The 17,441-nt window shown below is 54.3% G+C and overlaps 3 protein-coding genes across 3 annotated transcripts; 1 reads left to right on the forward strand and 2 right to left on the reverse strand.

Annotated features, from left to right (window-relative positions):
* Positions 1 to 464: 464 nt before the first annotated feature.
* On the reverse strand, positions 465 to 886 carry PLICBS_010174 (uncharacterized protein; the record flags this gene model as incomplete). The annotated part of the gene is made up of 2 exons (XM_065601870.1): positions 465 to 524; positions 572 to 886. 2 exons carry the CDS (start codon positions 884 to 886, stop codon positions 465 to 467), a joined length of 375 nt encoding a protein of 124 aa, XP_065457942.1.
* Positions 887 to 5,272: 4,386 nt separating this feature from the next.
* PLICBS_010175 (uncharacterized protein) lies at positions 5,273 to 6,025 on the forward strand (the record flags this gene model as incomplete). Its single annotated transcript, XM_065601871.1, has 2 exons — positions 5,273 to 5,804; positions 5,871 to 6,025. 2 exons carry the CDS (start codon positions 5,273 to 5,275, stop codon positions 6,023 to 6,025), a joined length of 687 nt encoding a protein of 228 aa, XP_065457943.1.
* Positions 6,026 to 11,479: 5,454 nt separating this feature from the next.
* On the reverse strand, positions 11,480 to 12,048 carry PLICBS_010176 (uncharacterized protein; the record flags this gene model as incomplete). The annotated part of the gene is made up of 2 exons (XM_065601872.1): positions 11,480 to 11,965; positions 12,034 to 12,048. The coding sequence occupies 2 exons, from the start codon at positions 12,046 to 12,048 to the stop codon at positions 11,480 to 11,482; spliced, it is 501 nt and encodes a 166-aa protein (XP_065457944.1).
* Positions 12,049 to 17,441: the final 5,393 nt, after the last annotated feature.

Here is a 17,441-nt window from a genome sequence, read left to right on the forward strand (position 1 = left end):
CTCCAGTGACGATCGCTCGATAGACTACTGCAGGACGCAATTGAGGCCAAGATGGTTTGCTGCTGGGTTCTTGTCCTGCCACGTTTCCCAATCATATTTCACCCTGCTGACTGCACAGGTACTGTGCCATACCAGGCGCCCTCTGACTGCAACCCAAGGGATGAGAAATCTGTATCTCCCACCGCTGACTTTGTTCTATTTGGCAAAAAAAGAAAGAGCAAGGTTTTTGAATCGGATCCGCTTGTTCCTGCCAGCTCCCTTGCCCCTTCACCGAAGATGGTACAATACTTTGGTGCATTGGCTCAATGAGATCCGCAAATTCTCGCAGCCATTGGCCATTCTCTGTCTCTGGAAGGTGGTACTTCTTTGCTTTGACTAGCATTGTTTCCCACTTGTCGAGCCATGGAAGGAACGCCCTCTGTCCCTTAAAATTCTTCAGGACCACGTTGTATTGGTCCTTCATTTTAGCTAACATGTAGCCTTCTGACGGTGCTGCTGTCGCTTTCAGCAGCTGCATCCAGCTTCTAAGCGACTCTTGTCGATCAAGCGGTTCCTTGAGTTTATCAGACACCGATCCTAAGACCGTTGTGTACGCTTCGCTGACATCCGTCTCTTGCTTGGAATATTGCCTTTGTCGAAACTCCCACTGTCGGAATGCCGCATCGTACGACCGCTGTTGAGTCTGCGTCAACTGCGAGTAGTCTGTCGCTGACGAGCCGTAGTCGCTCCATTGCGGCTCCCTTGGTTCCGCCAGAAGCTCGCCCGTGGGATTGTCCGGGTGCATGTAGGCCCATATTTTTCTGGGGATCTTGGCCGACATGGACTGTATCCACGCATCCCAAGTGCCCTGTCCCATCAGGATGGCCTTCCCGTTGTGGGTTGCCATTTTGTGGGTCGATCGTGGGGTTTTTGGCAGGTGGTTTTCGCTCCACTGCGCTCTCGACGAGCAACCATTCACAAGTGCCATCGCGGTTCCAACACGTGGCGCAGTGTCCTGTGTTCAGGCGCCGGAACTTGCTTCGGATGAAACTCTTTCAAACCTTAAAACAGCCGTATCTAATAGGAGACTTGCGACTGAGAGGCCGGCCAATACCTGAGACATGCCAGCAAGTAAGACACGCCAGCATGTGAGACATGCCAGCAAGTGAAGAGAAAGAAATCCCTCCCTGCCTTGGGGACCGAGACTGCAGAGAACTAAGGACAGGTCGTGCAATTTAACGAGGCTGCAGCTAAACTCGAAGGGTCTACGTACATGAAAAGGAGCGGTAGAGATCAGCGAGTCTCCAGACGAGAAAAGGGAAAAGAATGTAAAGGCGAGGAAAGAGGAATCGTGGACAAGCGAGGATTCGTCTATATGAGGAGGGCTTCTCTTCGCTTAGGATAAACTTCCTTTTCCTCACCAATAGACTTTTACGAAAGCAATAACAATCTACCTTCGAAACCGATTCGACCTCCGGGCCTACCTACCTACCCCGTTGAAACAGAACACAACCAAGCATACATTCATACATTTGGGTAAACATCTGCTTTTTTTTCATACATAACAAGGGTATCCGACTGTTGGTACTAGTGAACAGCAAACATGGACATTGTCTTTGAACCAGACCCCGTGTTAACCCCAATCATGATCCTCACTGGTGGGCCGACGGCCACCGATCTCGCGGCTGTAGGAATTATTTCCTTGGTACGATGGACTGGGGGCGGCAAGTCGTTACTAGAGTACAACACGATGAGAGAACACAAATGTACTAGGACTCCTGCACAGGGCGCCGAGATGTTGCGCGAGCGCGCCGAGGCTGACAACAACTGGTGCAATTGTGGCGGAAACGGACCCTGCGCTTCCCGAGGCGGTGAGTTCCACAACCCCGGATGCACGGGCTATCCCATGATGCGGACGGCCGTCGTGGCCTGGCTCGATCACGTCTACGGCTGGGAGATCGGGGGTATCTTGGCACACATCGCGATGGTAATGGCAAAAGGGAACAAGAACTCTCGGACCGTCGCCACCGGCATTCGGGCATTCATCGACGATCCCGCGGTCAAAGTGGTGATGCGCGACATCGACAGTGGGCGAGTGCAGGTAGACGCCAGAGCTCCGCTCGGCGTCCGGGGTTCCCTACTTAACATGTTGGGGATCGAAACAGAGGACGACATCGTCATGTCCGTCTACGATCTGTGCTGGTCGGCCGGCATCAGGCCGGTCTTGGTCGGGTTAGCCCTTGAGTGGTCTGCCCCCACCGGCAGCCGCATTGACGGCCGCGAAAGGGTGTATCTCGACCCAATCTCGGGACCGTTCCACCACCTGCTCTGCAAGCTGCAAACTGAGTACTATGACCGGAGCCCGAGCTCGTGGGGCCATCACGTACTTTTTTCACTGCTCACGGCAAACATATTCAACGCGGTAGAGCGTGCGGTCGCGCCCACGAAAACCATCTGGGACTGTTGGCGGCCCACGTTCGCCGACGCAGCCATGTTTAGGTCCTGGACGTCAGGCGCCGGGGCCGCTGGCGCGCCCGGTTGTCGCTCGACTGCGCTGGGAGGGGGGTCCTGTGTCAACCACCACGTCGAGTGTGGAGCGATGGCGATGCTCCGTGAGCCGCTGACGGGTGGCGGCGTCAACGCCTCCAAGTCGGCCTTCGACGTGTGGCCAGCCCAGATACGTGATGCGGTCGCGCAACGGACGTGTTCCTACGCGCGCGAATGGGAACCAGCAACAGCCATCCGGGTGCGGTTGGCTGAGTCGTCGCTCTACCACTCCCAAGGCGCCGAGGTAGAGTGCAAATGCGATACCTCGCCGCCCACCAGTGACGACGCGGACAAATTCCTCCGCGACGTGTGGTCCAGGTCGCTGTCCTGCACCGCGCCGAGGAGCGGGAGGGCATGCGTGTTGAGGTCGACGTTCCCAGAGCTCCCTGACTGGCACAAGGGAAGGTCTCCACTGGTGGTGGTGGTGGATGCACGGACAACACTGGGGCGCCATGAGCCTCACAGCGGGTGCGGAATCGAGCGCGTCAGCCCACCTGATCCACCGCCGCAGCCGAGCAGATCCCCCAGCCCCCGCAGCCCTGTGGACTCGGACGACACGGACTGACGGTTATAACTTATAATTTATTACTCGTGCCACTCCCTGCTTATTTCGCGTTTGTTTCCTATAGCCCTAAAAGCTGGCTGATGTGATCTTTCTTACCGATATTTTCTTTTGCGGACTGTTATTAGCAGCCTACTAGTATAGGAATAATTTGAGGACATTTATTTACCCGCGCCGCACATGGTGGCCGATACGATACGGTACGATAATTATTTAGCGTCTGGGAGCTAAAGTAATAGCTAAGAGCCCCTATTGGGGCAAAGGACGTGCTAGGCTGCTAATTGTTATGTACAAAGTGCGTTTAGATCGATTGCAATGTCGTTCGCTTTCGACTCGTTGCGTAAGTCCAGGTTAGCAACCAAAACGGCTGCCTCATGCAACACCCTTCACTTGACCGTGACCAGAAATTGAAGAAATGCAAAACAAAAAACACAAAGGAAGAAGGGGAGTGTTGTTCGCCTAATGGCGCGGGCAGATCCTTTGGAAGAAGGAGCTCTCCGACGTCATCTCGACGAAGGCTTTGAAGCCCTTGCCTACTGCATGGTGTATCGCTTCGGCCGGTGAGGGGGCAAGCCTCATCCGGAGCCGTGGCGGTACCTTCCTGCAGTAGAATGGGTGCTCTGGTGCTTTGCGTCGTCCGCATGAGCAGTCAATACGTGCGTCGTCATAGTGAGGCAAACTCCATCAGGGTTGGATTTCGGGTTAGGGTTGGGACTTGCGATCGTCGATTGAAGGCCTCACCGAGCGCGTTAATGTGCTCCAAAGATGGATTTTGAATACTTGCCATGATATTTTGTTCACAGATGACGCTGGCATAATTCCTTCGACCGTTGACAGCAGACACGGAGATCGTGTATTTCACCTCGTTCCACCAACAGACCGACAACAGGTCAACGACAAAGACCTCATCCACCAGCGTTACATCCCTGTACAACTCAGCGTTACACCCATGCAACTGACCGGGCTTGTGACCAATCTGAAGGCATCAAAACGGCGACGGCATCCTGGTCAAATTGGAGGAGCCAATTGTATTGACAGTTGCTGGCGACGAGCTCCCTGCACTTTTGCGGGGCCCTGGTCACCGCGTTCCAGGGTCCAGACGTCTCATACCTACCACCAGATGGCGCAGGCGATAGCCACTGATGTAACGCGGGGTTTCCGCTGGTTGCCCCCGGATTAAAATTCAGGCTTAGCAGGGCGATGACTGCTTCGCGCGATATCCGTCCCGCTGCATGCTTTTGAGGAGGCGTGGTTGGACATAAGAGCTGCAATAGCGCGGGGGTTTGACTTTGTATGCGTTTTACTTAGTGAAATTCACTTGCAAACAGCCAAAAGACACGCCAGAGCGCACTTCCTTGCCTCTACACCCGCCGGCAGGGGCCAAATGAGGGCCAATGCCCACGGCATGACCGGCCATGTGCCTCGACGCAAGCCCAGTCCGGTAGTGCTAGCGCCATTTTCACCCCTGGGGTTGAAAACTTCAAACTTTGTACCCCCAGGGCTGACGTTGCGCGTTGCCGCCGTTTCCAGCGCGTCCCAAATCGTGCCATGCATACCTTGCTGCCCCGCCCCGGAGCTCGAGGCCGGGGCGACCACGCCTGACGCATTGGGCGACCCCAACGCTCGATCCACGTTGGAGTCGCAACCGGACTTTCGACCGGGCTCGCCCAGTAACGTGAGGTCTGCGATATCTCCACGGCGTGCCCGCCCGCGGAACGCGTCGTGCCCGTCACCGGTCGGGTCACCGGTCGGAAATGCTATGCAGTGCCGCGCGGCGCCTGGGAACAGAGTGTCGAATGAAGTTGGGGCGCCATGCCGAGCAACGTTGGGCGGCGTGCGCGGACGATGGCCTGAGATCCAGGCAAGCAGCCGTGGAGACCATCGCGAAGAGAAAGGATGAAGAGGAAGAGTTTCGTCTGAGGCCGCCAATGCTTATTATGGTCGTCCGGATTGGGCGAGCCTGCGGCTGAACACCCCGGCAGGAAGGCGGTGCCGCCGAGTCGCGATAATTCGCGGGTCGCAGGCCGCGTTGCTTTTTCGGTTTGACGTGGGTGCGACCGGACGAGGCCCCTGTGTCGGGCCCAGGGACTGGATTTCCGCAGTCGCGACCACGACCACACGACGAAGTCGCAGCGGCTTTTATACACGACCGCCAGCGAAGCGGACGCCGAGACGAACGGCACCATGGTGCAACGCCCAGCGTCAAAGACCGCAAAGCCAGCAGGGCCTCGCAAGCGCCGGCGAGATTCGAGCGATGACGAGCGGCCCAACCCGCCGGCGAAGAGGGCCGCGCGGAACCAGTTCGAGGAACGCGAAACTACCCTAGGGCAAGCCCAGCAGTATCGCATCTTGACGGCCAAGATGCCCGTCGAGGCGCTCGCGGCGGACTGGAGCGTGGCACGGAACCGGATGGTTGAGGAAAAGCATGTTAGGGCTCTTTGCAAGATCTTCACGCAGGGCGGTTTGAATCGGGCGGACCATCATGTCGCGGTACTCGCCACTCGGTCTGAGGTCGAATGCATGCTACGTGTCATGGAGCTCCACGACGAGGTTACTGACGCGGACGACATACCGGTGTTTGACGACTGGCCATCGGTCAACCGCCCGGTTGAGCTCATGGACGGTCAACACCGCGTCGAAGCCCTCAAGCGGTACGTGTCCGAGACCGGTGCAGACAAGAAAGAACTGTGGTGGCCTTGCGACTTTTACGATCGCGGTTTGCGACTCCCGACTGCAGCGGATTGACTGCGTCGTGAACGCATAGGCTGAAGAGACGTCATAGATGTGCCTCCTCCCGAACTGAACCTCGCGCTGCGGATGAACCGGCAAGACACGATGATGGCAGACAGCCACGGCGACATCTGGGCGCAGCTCGTGGCTGCGGTGTCTGAGAAGCCAGGCATGTTCCACGGCAACGACGACAATGGATACCATTGAGTCATTGTCTGGCCCTCAGTGCCGCAGCCATGAGGCGCATCCAATAGATTAGGGGGATGCTGGATAACAGCAGCCAATAGTAGAGCATTGTTAGCCATCTCGAAGCCAAACAAGCCGCGTGTAACGGAGCCTAGGTAGGGTCCTAAGGTTTGCTGTTGCTTAGGAGGTAAGCTAGGTTTGACGAGCAGTAAACAATTCAACAAGAGTCCGTTAAGAAGCTTTGAAGACTTCTCATTCAGGTGAATGCTTAGATTGATCACTGAAGATCTGGCTATCTACTCTTGGGTAAAGACTGTGGTATATATATCCATCCAGCTCTTCCGTGATCTTCTGAGGATCTCTAGGATCGCGAGTGCGATCCTGCGATCCTTCCCTTGGATCGCTGGGAGCGCCGTGGTGCTCCTGCGATCCCGTCGCTCCTTCTTGCCACGTGCCACATCACGTGACCCGGGGAGCCTTGCCTGCAGGTCCCCTGTCCTTGATTCTGCCGGACATATCGTCTGACCTATAACAAGTCGTCCTGCCTGGCGGCCGCCTGTTGGTCTGTAACACCGCGGAAGAGCAACTTGGACAGCCAGCATCCCTGCTTCCGACGTTTCTGTCGCAGACTGGGCCACCGCAGCGTATTGCCAGAGCGGACAATGCCTCAGCCGCTGACTCAGACCTACTGTCAATATCAATTCGCTCATTCACGTAGGACGTTAACAACACCTGCTGCCTGCCATCGGTGGCGATAGCTTTAGGCAACCCGGCTTCTGCCTGCCGTGTCTCAGATGCCTGCCTCAATCAGCACGGGTATAAATCACCGACTAAAGTCAATCATTAGATAGAAGAATCAAGAGTCTTTTGTTGCCCAATTCGCTGGGGACCTTCTACTCGGTCGTCAGTTAGTCATGCACACGTGCAGTGCGACAGTTATGAGCCCGGTTTGCACGACCTAATTGAGCGCCACAGAACCGTTGCACAACAGCATGCCACAGTGTTCAGAAGCACTGATCAGACGGACGTGACACCAATTAGGCAGAACCCTTCCACTACGCAATCGCCCACGAAAATGCCCGCTATTGACCTCGAAGTCTCTTCCCGGGTTGTCCTCAAAGGACCCGGTAATTGGGACGTGTGGATTAGCATAGTCCGCAAGTTCGCAAAGACCCAGGATGTCTGGGAGCATGTCGATCCTGGCCTGGCCGACAAGGCGGAACTGACTCCACCAGCTGAGCCAGCCGCAAGCGAAGCCAAGGCAGGCGCTGCTAGCATGAACGAGCTGATCGGAGACGATCTACGCAAGTACGAGATACTCCAAGCCCGTTATCGCAGCCAACTTCAAGTCTACAAAGACAAAAAGAAGGCACTCGTCACGCTGCAAGAGCAAATCGTCAAGACAGTTGTCGGACGACGAATGGCAAAGGACATTCCCGGACGGCATCAAGATTAGCGAAATCTTCGAACGGTCATACCGGACCACCTCCGACATCTCAAGCCCCAAGGGTGCATTCGCCACATTCCAAGATGAGGGCGAGCTGAAGACACCAAAGCCAAATAGCGGAAGCCCTGGCAGAAAACCACCATGCCTCTGTGGCCGCAGGCACCTGTACTCAGAGTGCTACTACCCCTCTGACTCGATACGACCGGCAGGATGGTCTCCGGACGGCAAAGTCCAGGAAGAAATCGATCAGAAACTCAAGGACCCTATCATCAAGGGCAAAGTCGAACGATCCATCAGCAATCGAAAAGCGGCGGACCAGCAGTCTCAGCAAGAAAACAAGCAAGAGAACAAGACAGATTGCAAAGGCACTGCCTTTGCCGGAGCAATGACCAACACGCAAGCGGTCGGCCCGCGGATCCAATCGAGCTTCTCGACAGCGGCAGTTTATCCACTGCGCGACTCCTTTATTCTGGACTCTGGATCCGACTTTCACATCTGCAACAACTCCGAACGCTTTGTCAAGGGGACATACAAGCCTTGCGACGAGCTCGAAGGAGCGTTCGCCGGAGACACGCACCTCGAGATCCTCGGACACGGTGACGTGCTCATCCGAATCGGAACAAAGGATACGTTCAAGCTTCAGAACGTAGCATACATCCCAACATTCCACACAAACGTTGCGTCCCTGGACCGCTTCGTCCAACGAGGATACAACTGGAACCCAGCAACGGGCGCCGTCTCGAAAGACGGAAAGACGATATTTCGCACAGAAAGGCGATATCACCAGCCTGTGGACCTGGAAGACTGCGGTATACTTGCATAACAGATCGCCGCAGCAGGGCCACAACTGGAAGACGCCGTTCGAGCGGCTGCACCAGTGGTTACGCGAGAACAACCGCGACACGGGGTACCTTCAGACGCAGCCGGATATCACCCACCTGAAGGCGTACGGATGCCGCGCCTATCCGCTGACGAGAGAAGCCCTGAAGGAAAAGCAGAAGAAACAATTGAAGACCCACCCCCATGCTGAGGTCGGGTATCTGGTCGGATACGATTCCACCAACATCTTCAGAATCTGGATCCCAGAAAGACAGGAAGTGCGATGAGTTCGTGATGTAACTTTCGACGAAACCTGTTGCTATGATCCAAAGGATCATCAGCCCCAATCTCCACCTGCTGTTGAGCCGCTTCAGGTTCAGCTTCCCGCGCACATCGAAAGCGACTCGGAGCTCGACGAAAACGAAGTTCTCGGGTTACAGGCACATGGCGAGTCCGGCGCGGAGGACGACGACAGGTCGACACGATCGGCTTCAGGTGAGTCGACAGTATGGGTTGGAGGCAGGCCCATTAACGAGGAGGATACAGCCGCAGAGCTTCGCGAATGCGAAGAGCAAGTCGCAAGCCAGACGGGGTATCCCACACCGGACGAGAGTCAGAGAGGCTCTCAGCACCTGCATGACAACCACGATCGATCCGAAACATGTGAGAACGACCAGCCCAGACGCAAGTCAGCGCGTCAAAGAAAGCAAACCGAGCGAGCTCGCGAAGCCGCCGCTGGTTCATTCGCAGTATACAGAAGCAGCTTCTTCACAGGCCGTGAGCAGAAACTGCACCGCAAAAGCCTTCCTCCAGAACCAAGAAACTACCGTGAGCTTACCAACCACCGGTTCGAGCAAAAATTCAGGGAAGCCATGGAGATTGAGTGGACAAGGGTCAACAAGCGTGGAACGGTTCAACCGATCCCAAGGGACCAGGCAACTGGCCAAGTCCTGCCACTCACTTGGGTGTTCAAATACAAGTTTGACAAACACGGGTACCTCCAGAAGTTCAAAGGACAGATCTGCGTTCGAGGCGATCTGCAGCAGCCAGGATCCAAGGATACCTACGCAGCCACCCTCGCAGGACGTTCATTCCGAATCCTAATGGCAATCACTGCCAAATTTGACCTAGAAACGAGACAGCTCGATGCGATCAACGCATTCACCAACAGTGTACTTGACGAAGACGTCTATGTACAATTTCCGGACGGCTACCGTCGCCGCGGATGGGTTCTCAAATTGCTACGAGCATTGTACGGACTCAGACGCTCACCTCTGCTATGGCAGAAAGATTTAACTGCAGCTTTTGAGAAGCTTGGTCTCAGACAAAGCCAGGAAGAACCATGTCTCTTCACCAACAATTGGCTCACCGTCTTTTTTCTTTGTTGACGACATCGTTCTCCTGCATCGCGCGAAGCATCAACGTGCCGCCGATGAATTCATCATCAAGCTCAAAGCCCAATACGAAATGAAGGACCTTGGAGAACTCAAGTGGTTCCTGGGCATCCGCGTCCTGAGAAACAGAGCAGCTCGCAAGCTGTGGCTCTGCCAGGACTCGTACATCGAGAAAATTGTCAACCAATACGGTATCGCTAAGCGCGATCACCTCAAGGGTAATTTGTTCCCCTCAAATGAACTCCAGTCTCGTGAGGACCAGGCAACGCCAAATCAGGTCCACAGCTATCAGCAGAAGGTCGGCTCCGTCAACTATGTCGCAGTCATCACAAGGCCGGACATCGCCAAGCCGGTCTCCAAACTAGCAGAACATCTGCTCAATCCATCCGAAAAGCATGATCACTTGGCAGACCGACTGATGGAATACCTTTGGTCAACCCGTTACCTCGCTATCCAATTCAGCGGCAACAGGTCCACGGATACAGTCACGGTCAACCACAGCAGCATTCCACAAGAAATTCGCATCGCATCAGACGCTGCCTTCGCAGACGATTCTGAAACACGAAGGTCGTCACAAGGACATGTTATCACGTTGTTCGGCGGACCCGTCAGTTGGAAAGCCAGCAAGCAAGCCACAGTCACAACCTCGTCCACAGAAGCCTAACTCCTGGCCTTCACAAGCACGGCCAAGGAAGCCATAGCCATGCAACGACTGTTCCAACAGATCAACCTCACGTTGGATCATCCACTCCAAATTGAATGCGACAACCAGCAAACAATCAGACTAGTCACGGCCGATCTCCCACGGCTGAAGACACAGCTAAAACATGTTGATGTCCACAATTGCTGGGCAAGACAGGCATATCAGCAGAACCAATTTCACGTCTCCTATACATCGTCCACGGAGATGGTTGCGGACGGACTCACAAAGGTCTTGCCAGATCAGAAGTTCAAACGGTTCGTTGAACAACTCGCACTCGTTGACATTCAGAGTGTCCTCGAAACACAGACCGAATCGGACAGCGACTAAGGCCGCAGAACACACTCTCTCGCGCCTTGATTCTCTCTTAGATCTACAGTTTGAACAAGTTCAACCTGGGGGGGTATGTCAATATCAATTCGCTCATTCACGTAGGACGTTAACAACACCTGCTGCCTGCCATCGGTGGCGATAGCTTCAGGCAACCCGGCTTCTGCCTGCCATGTCTCAGATGCCTGCCTCAATTGGACCAGTATAAAACACCAACCTTAAGTCAGTCATTAGATAGAAAATGCAAGAGTCTTTTATTGCTCAATTAGGGATCTTCTGCTCGGTCGTCAGTCAGTCATGCACACGTGTAGTGCGACATTAGCTCTGCCCTTGCTCAGACCTTCCTCCTCGCCACAACACCGCCAACCGCTGCGAACCATTTGAAGACTCCCCCACAGACAAGCCCATGCTCGCCAACGGGACATCATGGCAGCGACTTTTCCCGTTTGCCAGGGTCAGGGCGGCCGCTTTCACGAAAGGTCGATACAGCACTTCTAGAACAAGAGGCGGCCGAGGATCGCCGTCTACGCGAGGCGAGCAAACAGATCTAGCGCAATCGCAAACTGCATTCATATGTCGAGGATAACGAGACCACACCGTAGCTGAAACATACGGGATGGCCGGAATTCTTTGAGGGTTGACCGCTCGACATCATCACGACCTCCGCAATCCAGCCTACGGCAGGCCCCATCGGCGCCGTCACCGCCGATTATGATGACTATATGTATATGTATGTATACACCGTGTACTTTCAGTACAGTACAAGTCGTTTCGGATGTCCCAGTTCACCTCTCGCGGACAAGATCCACCGTGGCGCAGTGGAACGAACCACCGAGACTGTTAACATGCTGGAAGGGACACAAAATAGGTTCCATGTTGAACTTGCATTTGACCCACTCAGCGAATTGCGTGTCGTTCTCCTCGACGAAGATGCGCCGCTCGTCCAGGCTAAGGGCGTTTAGTACCAGCCAAGGCGAGCACATATACAGAGGTGAGCAGCGATCGCCGTGGCGTTGTGGTCGGTAAGGGTAAGGGTGCAGCTCCCAGTCATCAGAAGCAAAGATGTCGTGCCGCCGGAGCTCCTCCTCGGTAACGCGTTCAGGATTGTAAACCAACAGTCCCTCCCGAAGAGGCAATATGGTGGCGTCAATATGCATGGCGTGTTTGTCGGTCGTCCGCAGGATCTCGATGGTATAGCCCTCGGGAACTATGGCCCTCAGATACTGGACGCCCTTGTAGTTAGTTACATGGCTGAGCTGCCCAATAATTGTCTTTCCAAAACGGAGGAAGTCAGCTGTGTCGAAAGCCGGCCTGCTGTTATTGATTGCCCACTTCATACCATCCCCGTAGCCATTGCCGTTACGTGCAGCATCTCCAATCCCGTTACTCAAATTGCATACGCCATCGTAAATCGAATCGTGGCCTTTGATGACAGGTGCTCGATAGATCCTCGCCACTCCACTGCCCCTTCTTATCTGGTTTAGAATATCAGAGTAACCTAGCTCCACCTCATGTCTGCGACAGCCCCAGGCAAAATGAGCTTCGATCAATGTATTGCCAATTGTCATAAGCCCGTCCCGAGGCATTGCACCTGTATAGCCGCCAGCCTCGAGCCATTTAATTTCTTTTGGCCGATAGACACGCACGCCGTGATTCTCCAAGAGGGACGCAAAATTGTCGAGTTCCCACTGGGCTTTGGCAACAGTAGTGGCTGGGAACGGATTAAATGGCCGGAACTCGGCAGCATGCTCCGTTGGCATGGTCGCTGCTATCATATGATGTGGCTCAGATGGAAATGCTGAGTGTTCCGCGCGCCCAACAATGACAGCCTTCAAGGGGGACCACTCGTTGTCTGCCGAGAGACATAACGTTCCTGTCTCCATTTTGTGAAGTGCAGATTGCGAGGACAGAGGCGACAAAGATCAAAAAAGTTGCAGCGTTGCTTATTGTAGTGAACTGAAGGTAGTTGGCCACTGGCTACATATATTGCGGTTTACACATTACCTCGATGCCTACCATTACCGGTCTCGATGGCTCCAGCGCTCCCACACTGCCACCAAGCATCCACCCAACCCATAGGTCACTAGGTGGCAGTCGCCAACGTGAATGGCACCGTTAGCCGCGGCAACAAGGGTCCCTGCATGTTTCTCCTCAATTCGATCTTCTGTTGCGGCTTTTTCTGCAAACGACTTTCCCCTCCTGAAGCTGCGAACGTGGCTTGTAATCAGGTGACAAGTGCTTTCAGGCATCTGAGCAGGTTTGCACCCGAGAGGCCCGCCGACGTGACAATGTCCTGACTCGCTCCTCCCGTCTGGAAGCAGTTGCAGTGACAACCCCGCATTTGACGTGCCTCAATTACTCCGCACCGGTCAGTATGCGGGTTGGCTGGGGGCTTTGCAATCAGCCTTATTCTAGGTACTGTGTTAAAAATGCCGGCTCGGCCATTCCTGCATGTCTCGAAACCTACAAGCAGGGCGGAGTGGTTTTGGCTGCCCAACTTGGTTCAAGTCTCCGTTAGTGTGCACTTTGCACATGCCACTAAACTTTCAGCTTGTAACCTACCCCGCACAGACCGTCTGCGAAAACATCTCACTCGGCGTGTCTCGGAAGAATTGGAACTTCGTAGCCGACCCTCTCGCTTCTCGATATGCACATTGACATCGAAGCGCTGCTTTGACTGACAGCGTGGTATGCGGAGCCCCTGCACCAGCACATGAACTATTGGGTGATCTGAGACATGAAATATAAGCTGCCGAATATGCAGATCTGGAGGGGTCAACGAGTTTCGGCGAATCCTTAGCGGGGTAGAGGCAGCGATAAAAGTACATGGAATCTGGGAAGCCTGCTTAACTTCATCCCTGTTCTTCGACGTGCTTGGATACCTCCAAGGAGCGAGAGTTCTCGACCAAATCGCATAATGGACTGCAACGAAGAATTCTATGTCGAGAGCAAGCCAGTAATTCCGCGACCGAAGCCGATGAAAGTCCTGGTTTTGGGATTGCCACGCACGGGTACCACCTGAATGTATGCCCCTTTCTCTCGATGCGAGCATGCGTCCCTAACTTGAGAGACAACAGCCCTTTGTGCTGCCCTAAAAGAGCTGGGCATAAATCCGTACCACTTCAGCGAAATATCAAGAAACAAGAACAACAAACATTTCCAGCTCTGGCTGAAGGCTGTACAAGCAAAGTATGACGGTTTGGGGGAGCCATTCAAAGGCAGAGACTTTGATCAGATCCTTTGGAACTATGATGTAAGCCCTCACATTTCCATACCTCCTTCTTATACGAAGCACTCGGGCGGGTGCTTAATGCTGTATCGTTCCTCGGACAAATCCTTTCTATCTCATGGTGCTACGGATACTGATATCGAGTGATTCTGCATAGGCCGTCACGGACGATCCATGTTGCCTTTTTGTCCAAGAACTCATTACCGCATATCCCAATGCTAAAGTCATTCTGTCCGTACGTCCCCGCGAAGAATGGCTTCGGTCCATGCAGCAAACTATTCTTAAAATACTCTCGTGGAGATCCTGGCCTATCCTCTGCTTTCTGGACCACGAATTCATGGGGCCTTACCAGGCATTACTCAATCGCACGACCGCCGTCCTCTCGCAAGGTCGCCTGCCTTACAAGCCATCTGCATACTCAGCGCTTCTTGAGACATTCGACAAGCATAGCGACGATGTTCGAAATGCTGTGCCAACTGACAGGCTATTAGAATTTCAGTCAAGCCAAGGCTGGGATCCACTATGTACTTTTTTAGATTTGCCTATCCCGGATGGCACGTATCCGCACCTCAACCATGCGGGTGATCTGATGCGGCTTGAGTCCTCCTTGTACTGGGCCAGATGGTGTTGGGTAGCGCAGAGGCTGGCTAAGAGAGCAGGCGTCGCCGTCTTAGTACTGTTAGCTGCGTTATATCTCAACAGCATCCCGCGATTTTCATCAGGCGCCTTCCGGCTCGCTGGTTAGCCACTGGGATTTTCGTGGCAGAAAGGTAGAAATTTCATTGTGGTTACGATATCCCCGTAGCAACTGCCATTTTCGGCGGTTTACCTGACGCTGGCAGGGTTCTGTGCTCAATTTAGGCGCGATGTCTGACTGCTAAGCCTATTGTAATGGGGGGATGTGTTGCACTTCAATCAGCGCCCCACAATAAGCAGCCCCTTTGAGAGGTCTTCCGGCTAGATGCGAGAGCGCGACATCCAAGGTAGCTAAAACAAAGCATCCAAGCGGCCATTGTTGCGAATTGTATATAGAGCCATGCAAAGCAGCGTCGGGTGGCAGACTTTTGAGAGCTTTTCTGCGGCTACGTCGGATTTGGGCTGGTTTGGCCGCTAGTGCACGTCGCTGTCGTCGACATGATCCAAGGACCTCCAACTGTCGCTGAATACGAACTTGGCATAACAAAACGGCACTCCGTTACATGTTTGGCCCCTGCCATTGTTTGCTCACTTGCCGCCGTCTTCGTTTGTCGAAGCAGTGACCTCGACCATTCATGACACACCACGATCGCGGGGCCTGCTGAGCTGTTTGCCATCCCAGGCGTCTGGAGAGAGCGGGCACAGTAAGTTGATGCATAACCATTTACATCCGGGAGACAGCCCGGAGCGTATTCTGAAGAACTTCGTCGCAAAACGGGGGCTCAGACGTGTTGCGCCATGCTTTCAACACGTCTCCCAAAGCAACGGTTGCCTCAACTGTAATTCGGGGCTCTGCAACGCCTTAAGATAGGCAATGTCCCGTGTGCTGTTTCCCCATACTGGCCCAAAGATGGCCAAACCGCCGCGCTGTCTCTGATATCACTAGGCACATGATTTACTGTTGCGTGCCCGAAGCTCACGTGGTGTCACCGGGAACGAGCAAAAGCTGAGCACGACGATGAACTCAGCTTGATGTTGCTCGGCAACCGGGGCGACCAATCAAATGCCAGTACCCACATAACACCGGCGAAACATCGGGCACACAGAGTGCACAGTGTCACCCACCATTCTTTGACATCACTTGTCGATTTCATGCATCACGGCAAGCTGTTACGTGTCAGCCAGATGGCGAGAGTGGCAAGCAAGCGCCCACGGCCGGCTTTTTATGGCAAGAAAAAGACTCGGGAGCATCCGGAGCACCAGCCTTTGCAAAAGCCGGCACTGAAGAACAGTCATTCAGTGGCTGGTAGAAAGCCCGGTCAAGCAGTCGACATCGCGGAGAACAAGTAACAGCCACGTTCTGTGGAATAGGACACCAACACTAAGTCCTTGCAGGTTCATTGTGGAGGCGATCAAAAAACACAAGTCTACTAAGCATGTACGTTTATGATCTTAAAGACATTGCGGTCAATGCTGATGGTTGCCAGGGCTTGAAGTTTTTAGTCAAGTGGGAAGGTTGGGAGAAGGAGTCCGATATGACCTGGGAACCAGAGGCCCATTTAAGGCAAGCAATAATACCCCTTGTTGACGGACTCACAATCTAAGTCTTCATGCTCTCAAGGGACTGTTCTGTGTTGACAGAGTATTTCGATCAAGTCGGCGGCCGCGAGAAGATATGGAAAGAGCTCGACAGAGCAACCTCACGCAAGAGGCTCGGAAGGGGTCTGATGAGCAGCGATTCCACAATGACCGGTAAAACGAAAAATGCACCCTACTGTATTAAGGGTATCTCGTGTTTTCCGAAAACACACACTTTTTGTCCGTGCACTGTCAGGGGTACGGGTCGGGATGTGGCCGTCATCCCTGTCACTGATCCCCGGGGTCCTGGACGGGACCACCCGGGACCAACCGGCTACCGTGCCGCTAGATGCCCGAAATAGACAATGAAATTGGGGTAATTGATTCCCCTGTCAGGGGCTGCCACTCTAGATGTCGTGCCTGTGACAATACTGTCCAGGCTCCGTCGTGTCGTAACCCATCTCGAGAAGCATGCATTGGACTTCGGAATACGTGCTGAGCACGGCGAGCGGATAACTCGCCCGCTTCATGTCGCCGCGCTGGAAAATGGTGTAAAGAGCGTCGACATGCTTTGCTTGAAGCGGCCGATTTCTCGCCAGGCTCCAGTCCGCCGTGAGCACGTCTAGAGGCATTCTCGCCGTCAAGATTGATGATGATGATGATGATGATAATTATTTAACGTCCGGGAGCTATATGACAGCTGAAAGCCCCTATTGGAGCAAAGGACGTGCTGGGCTAGCTAAGGTACAGGAACATCCCGCCTCTCTATCCAGCATCTCAACGGCACGAAGGCGCTGTATCGGCGAAGGGGCATTCCCGTCAGCGGGAAAGAACCCCGCCCAGCCCAGAATTCTCTTGCACAGGTAGACATAATCCAGCTCCAGGAACCAAAGCCCAGAAGCCGTGTCTTCTCCCATCGCCAGTAGCTACGATGGCAGCCGCGCAGCCGTGGGGAAAATCCCTCCAAGGGGCCAAAAACCCACGGCAGCTAGGACGCTGTTGTCTGAACGGAAGCTTGTTCCGATCCAGGGCCATCGATGAGAGCTCTGCATCATGTGCCCCAGCGATTTGTCTGTCATTGTGGTATTTGCAAAGCCCGGCGATGGCACGGGCGGCAGCCGAAGCTGCTGAAGAAGAAGTGTTGTCTCTGGGCAACAGGTGTTGCAGAGGTCGGTCGGGGCGGCTTTTGGTAGCCGCTGTGAGCGGTGGCATCAAGATGACGCGCCGGGGGTCCAGGGGAGTTTAGGCCCAGAAAAGTCGTAGGCTGCGGAAGCCAGAGTCGGGGGGCCTATTGAGGCTCAAAG

Source organism: Purpureocillium lilacinum, assembly GCF_023168085.1.
Source record: "Purpureocillium lilacinum CBS 284.36 DNA, scaffold_8, whole genome shotgun sequence".
Taxonomy (NCBI): domain Eukaryota; kingdom Fungi; phylum Ascomycota; class Sordariomycetes; order Hypocreales; family Ophiocordycipitaceae; genus Purpureocillium; species Purpureocillium lilacinum.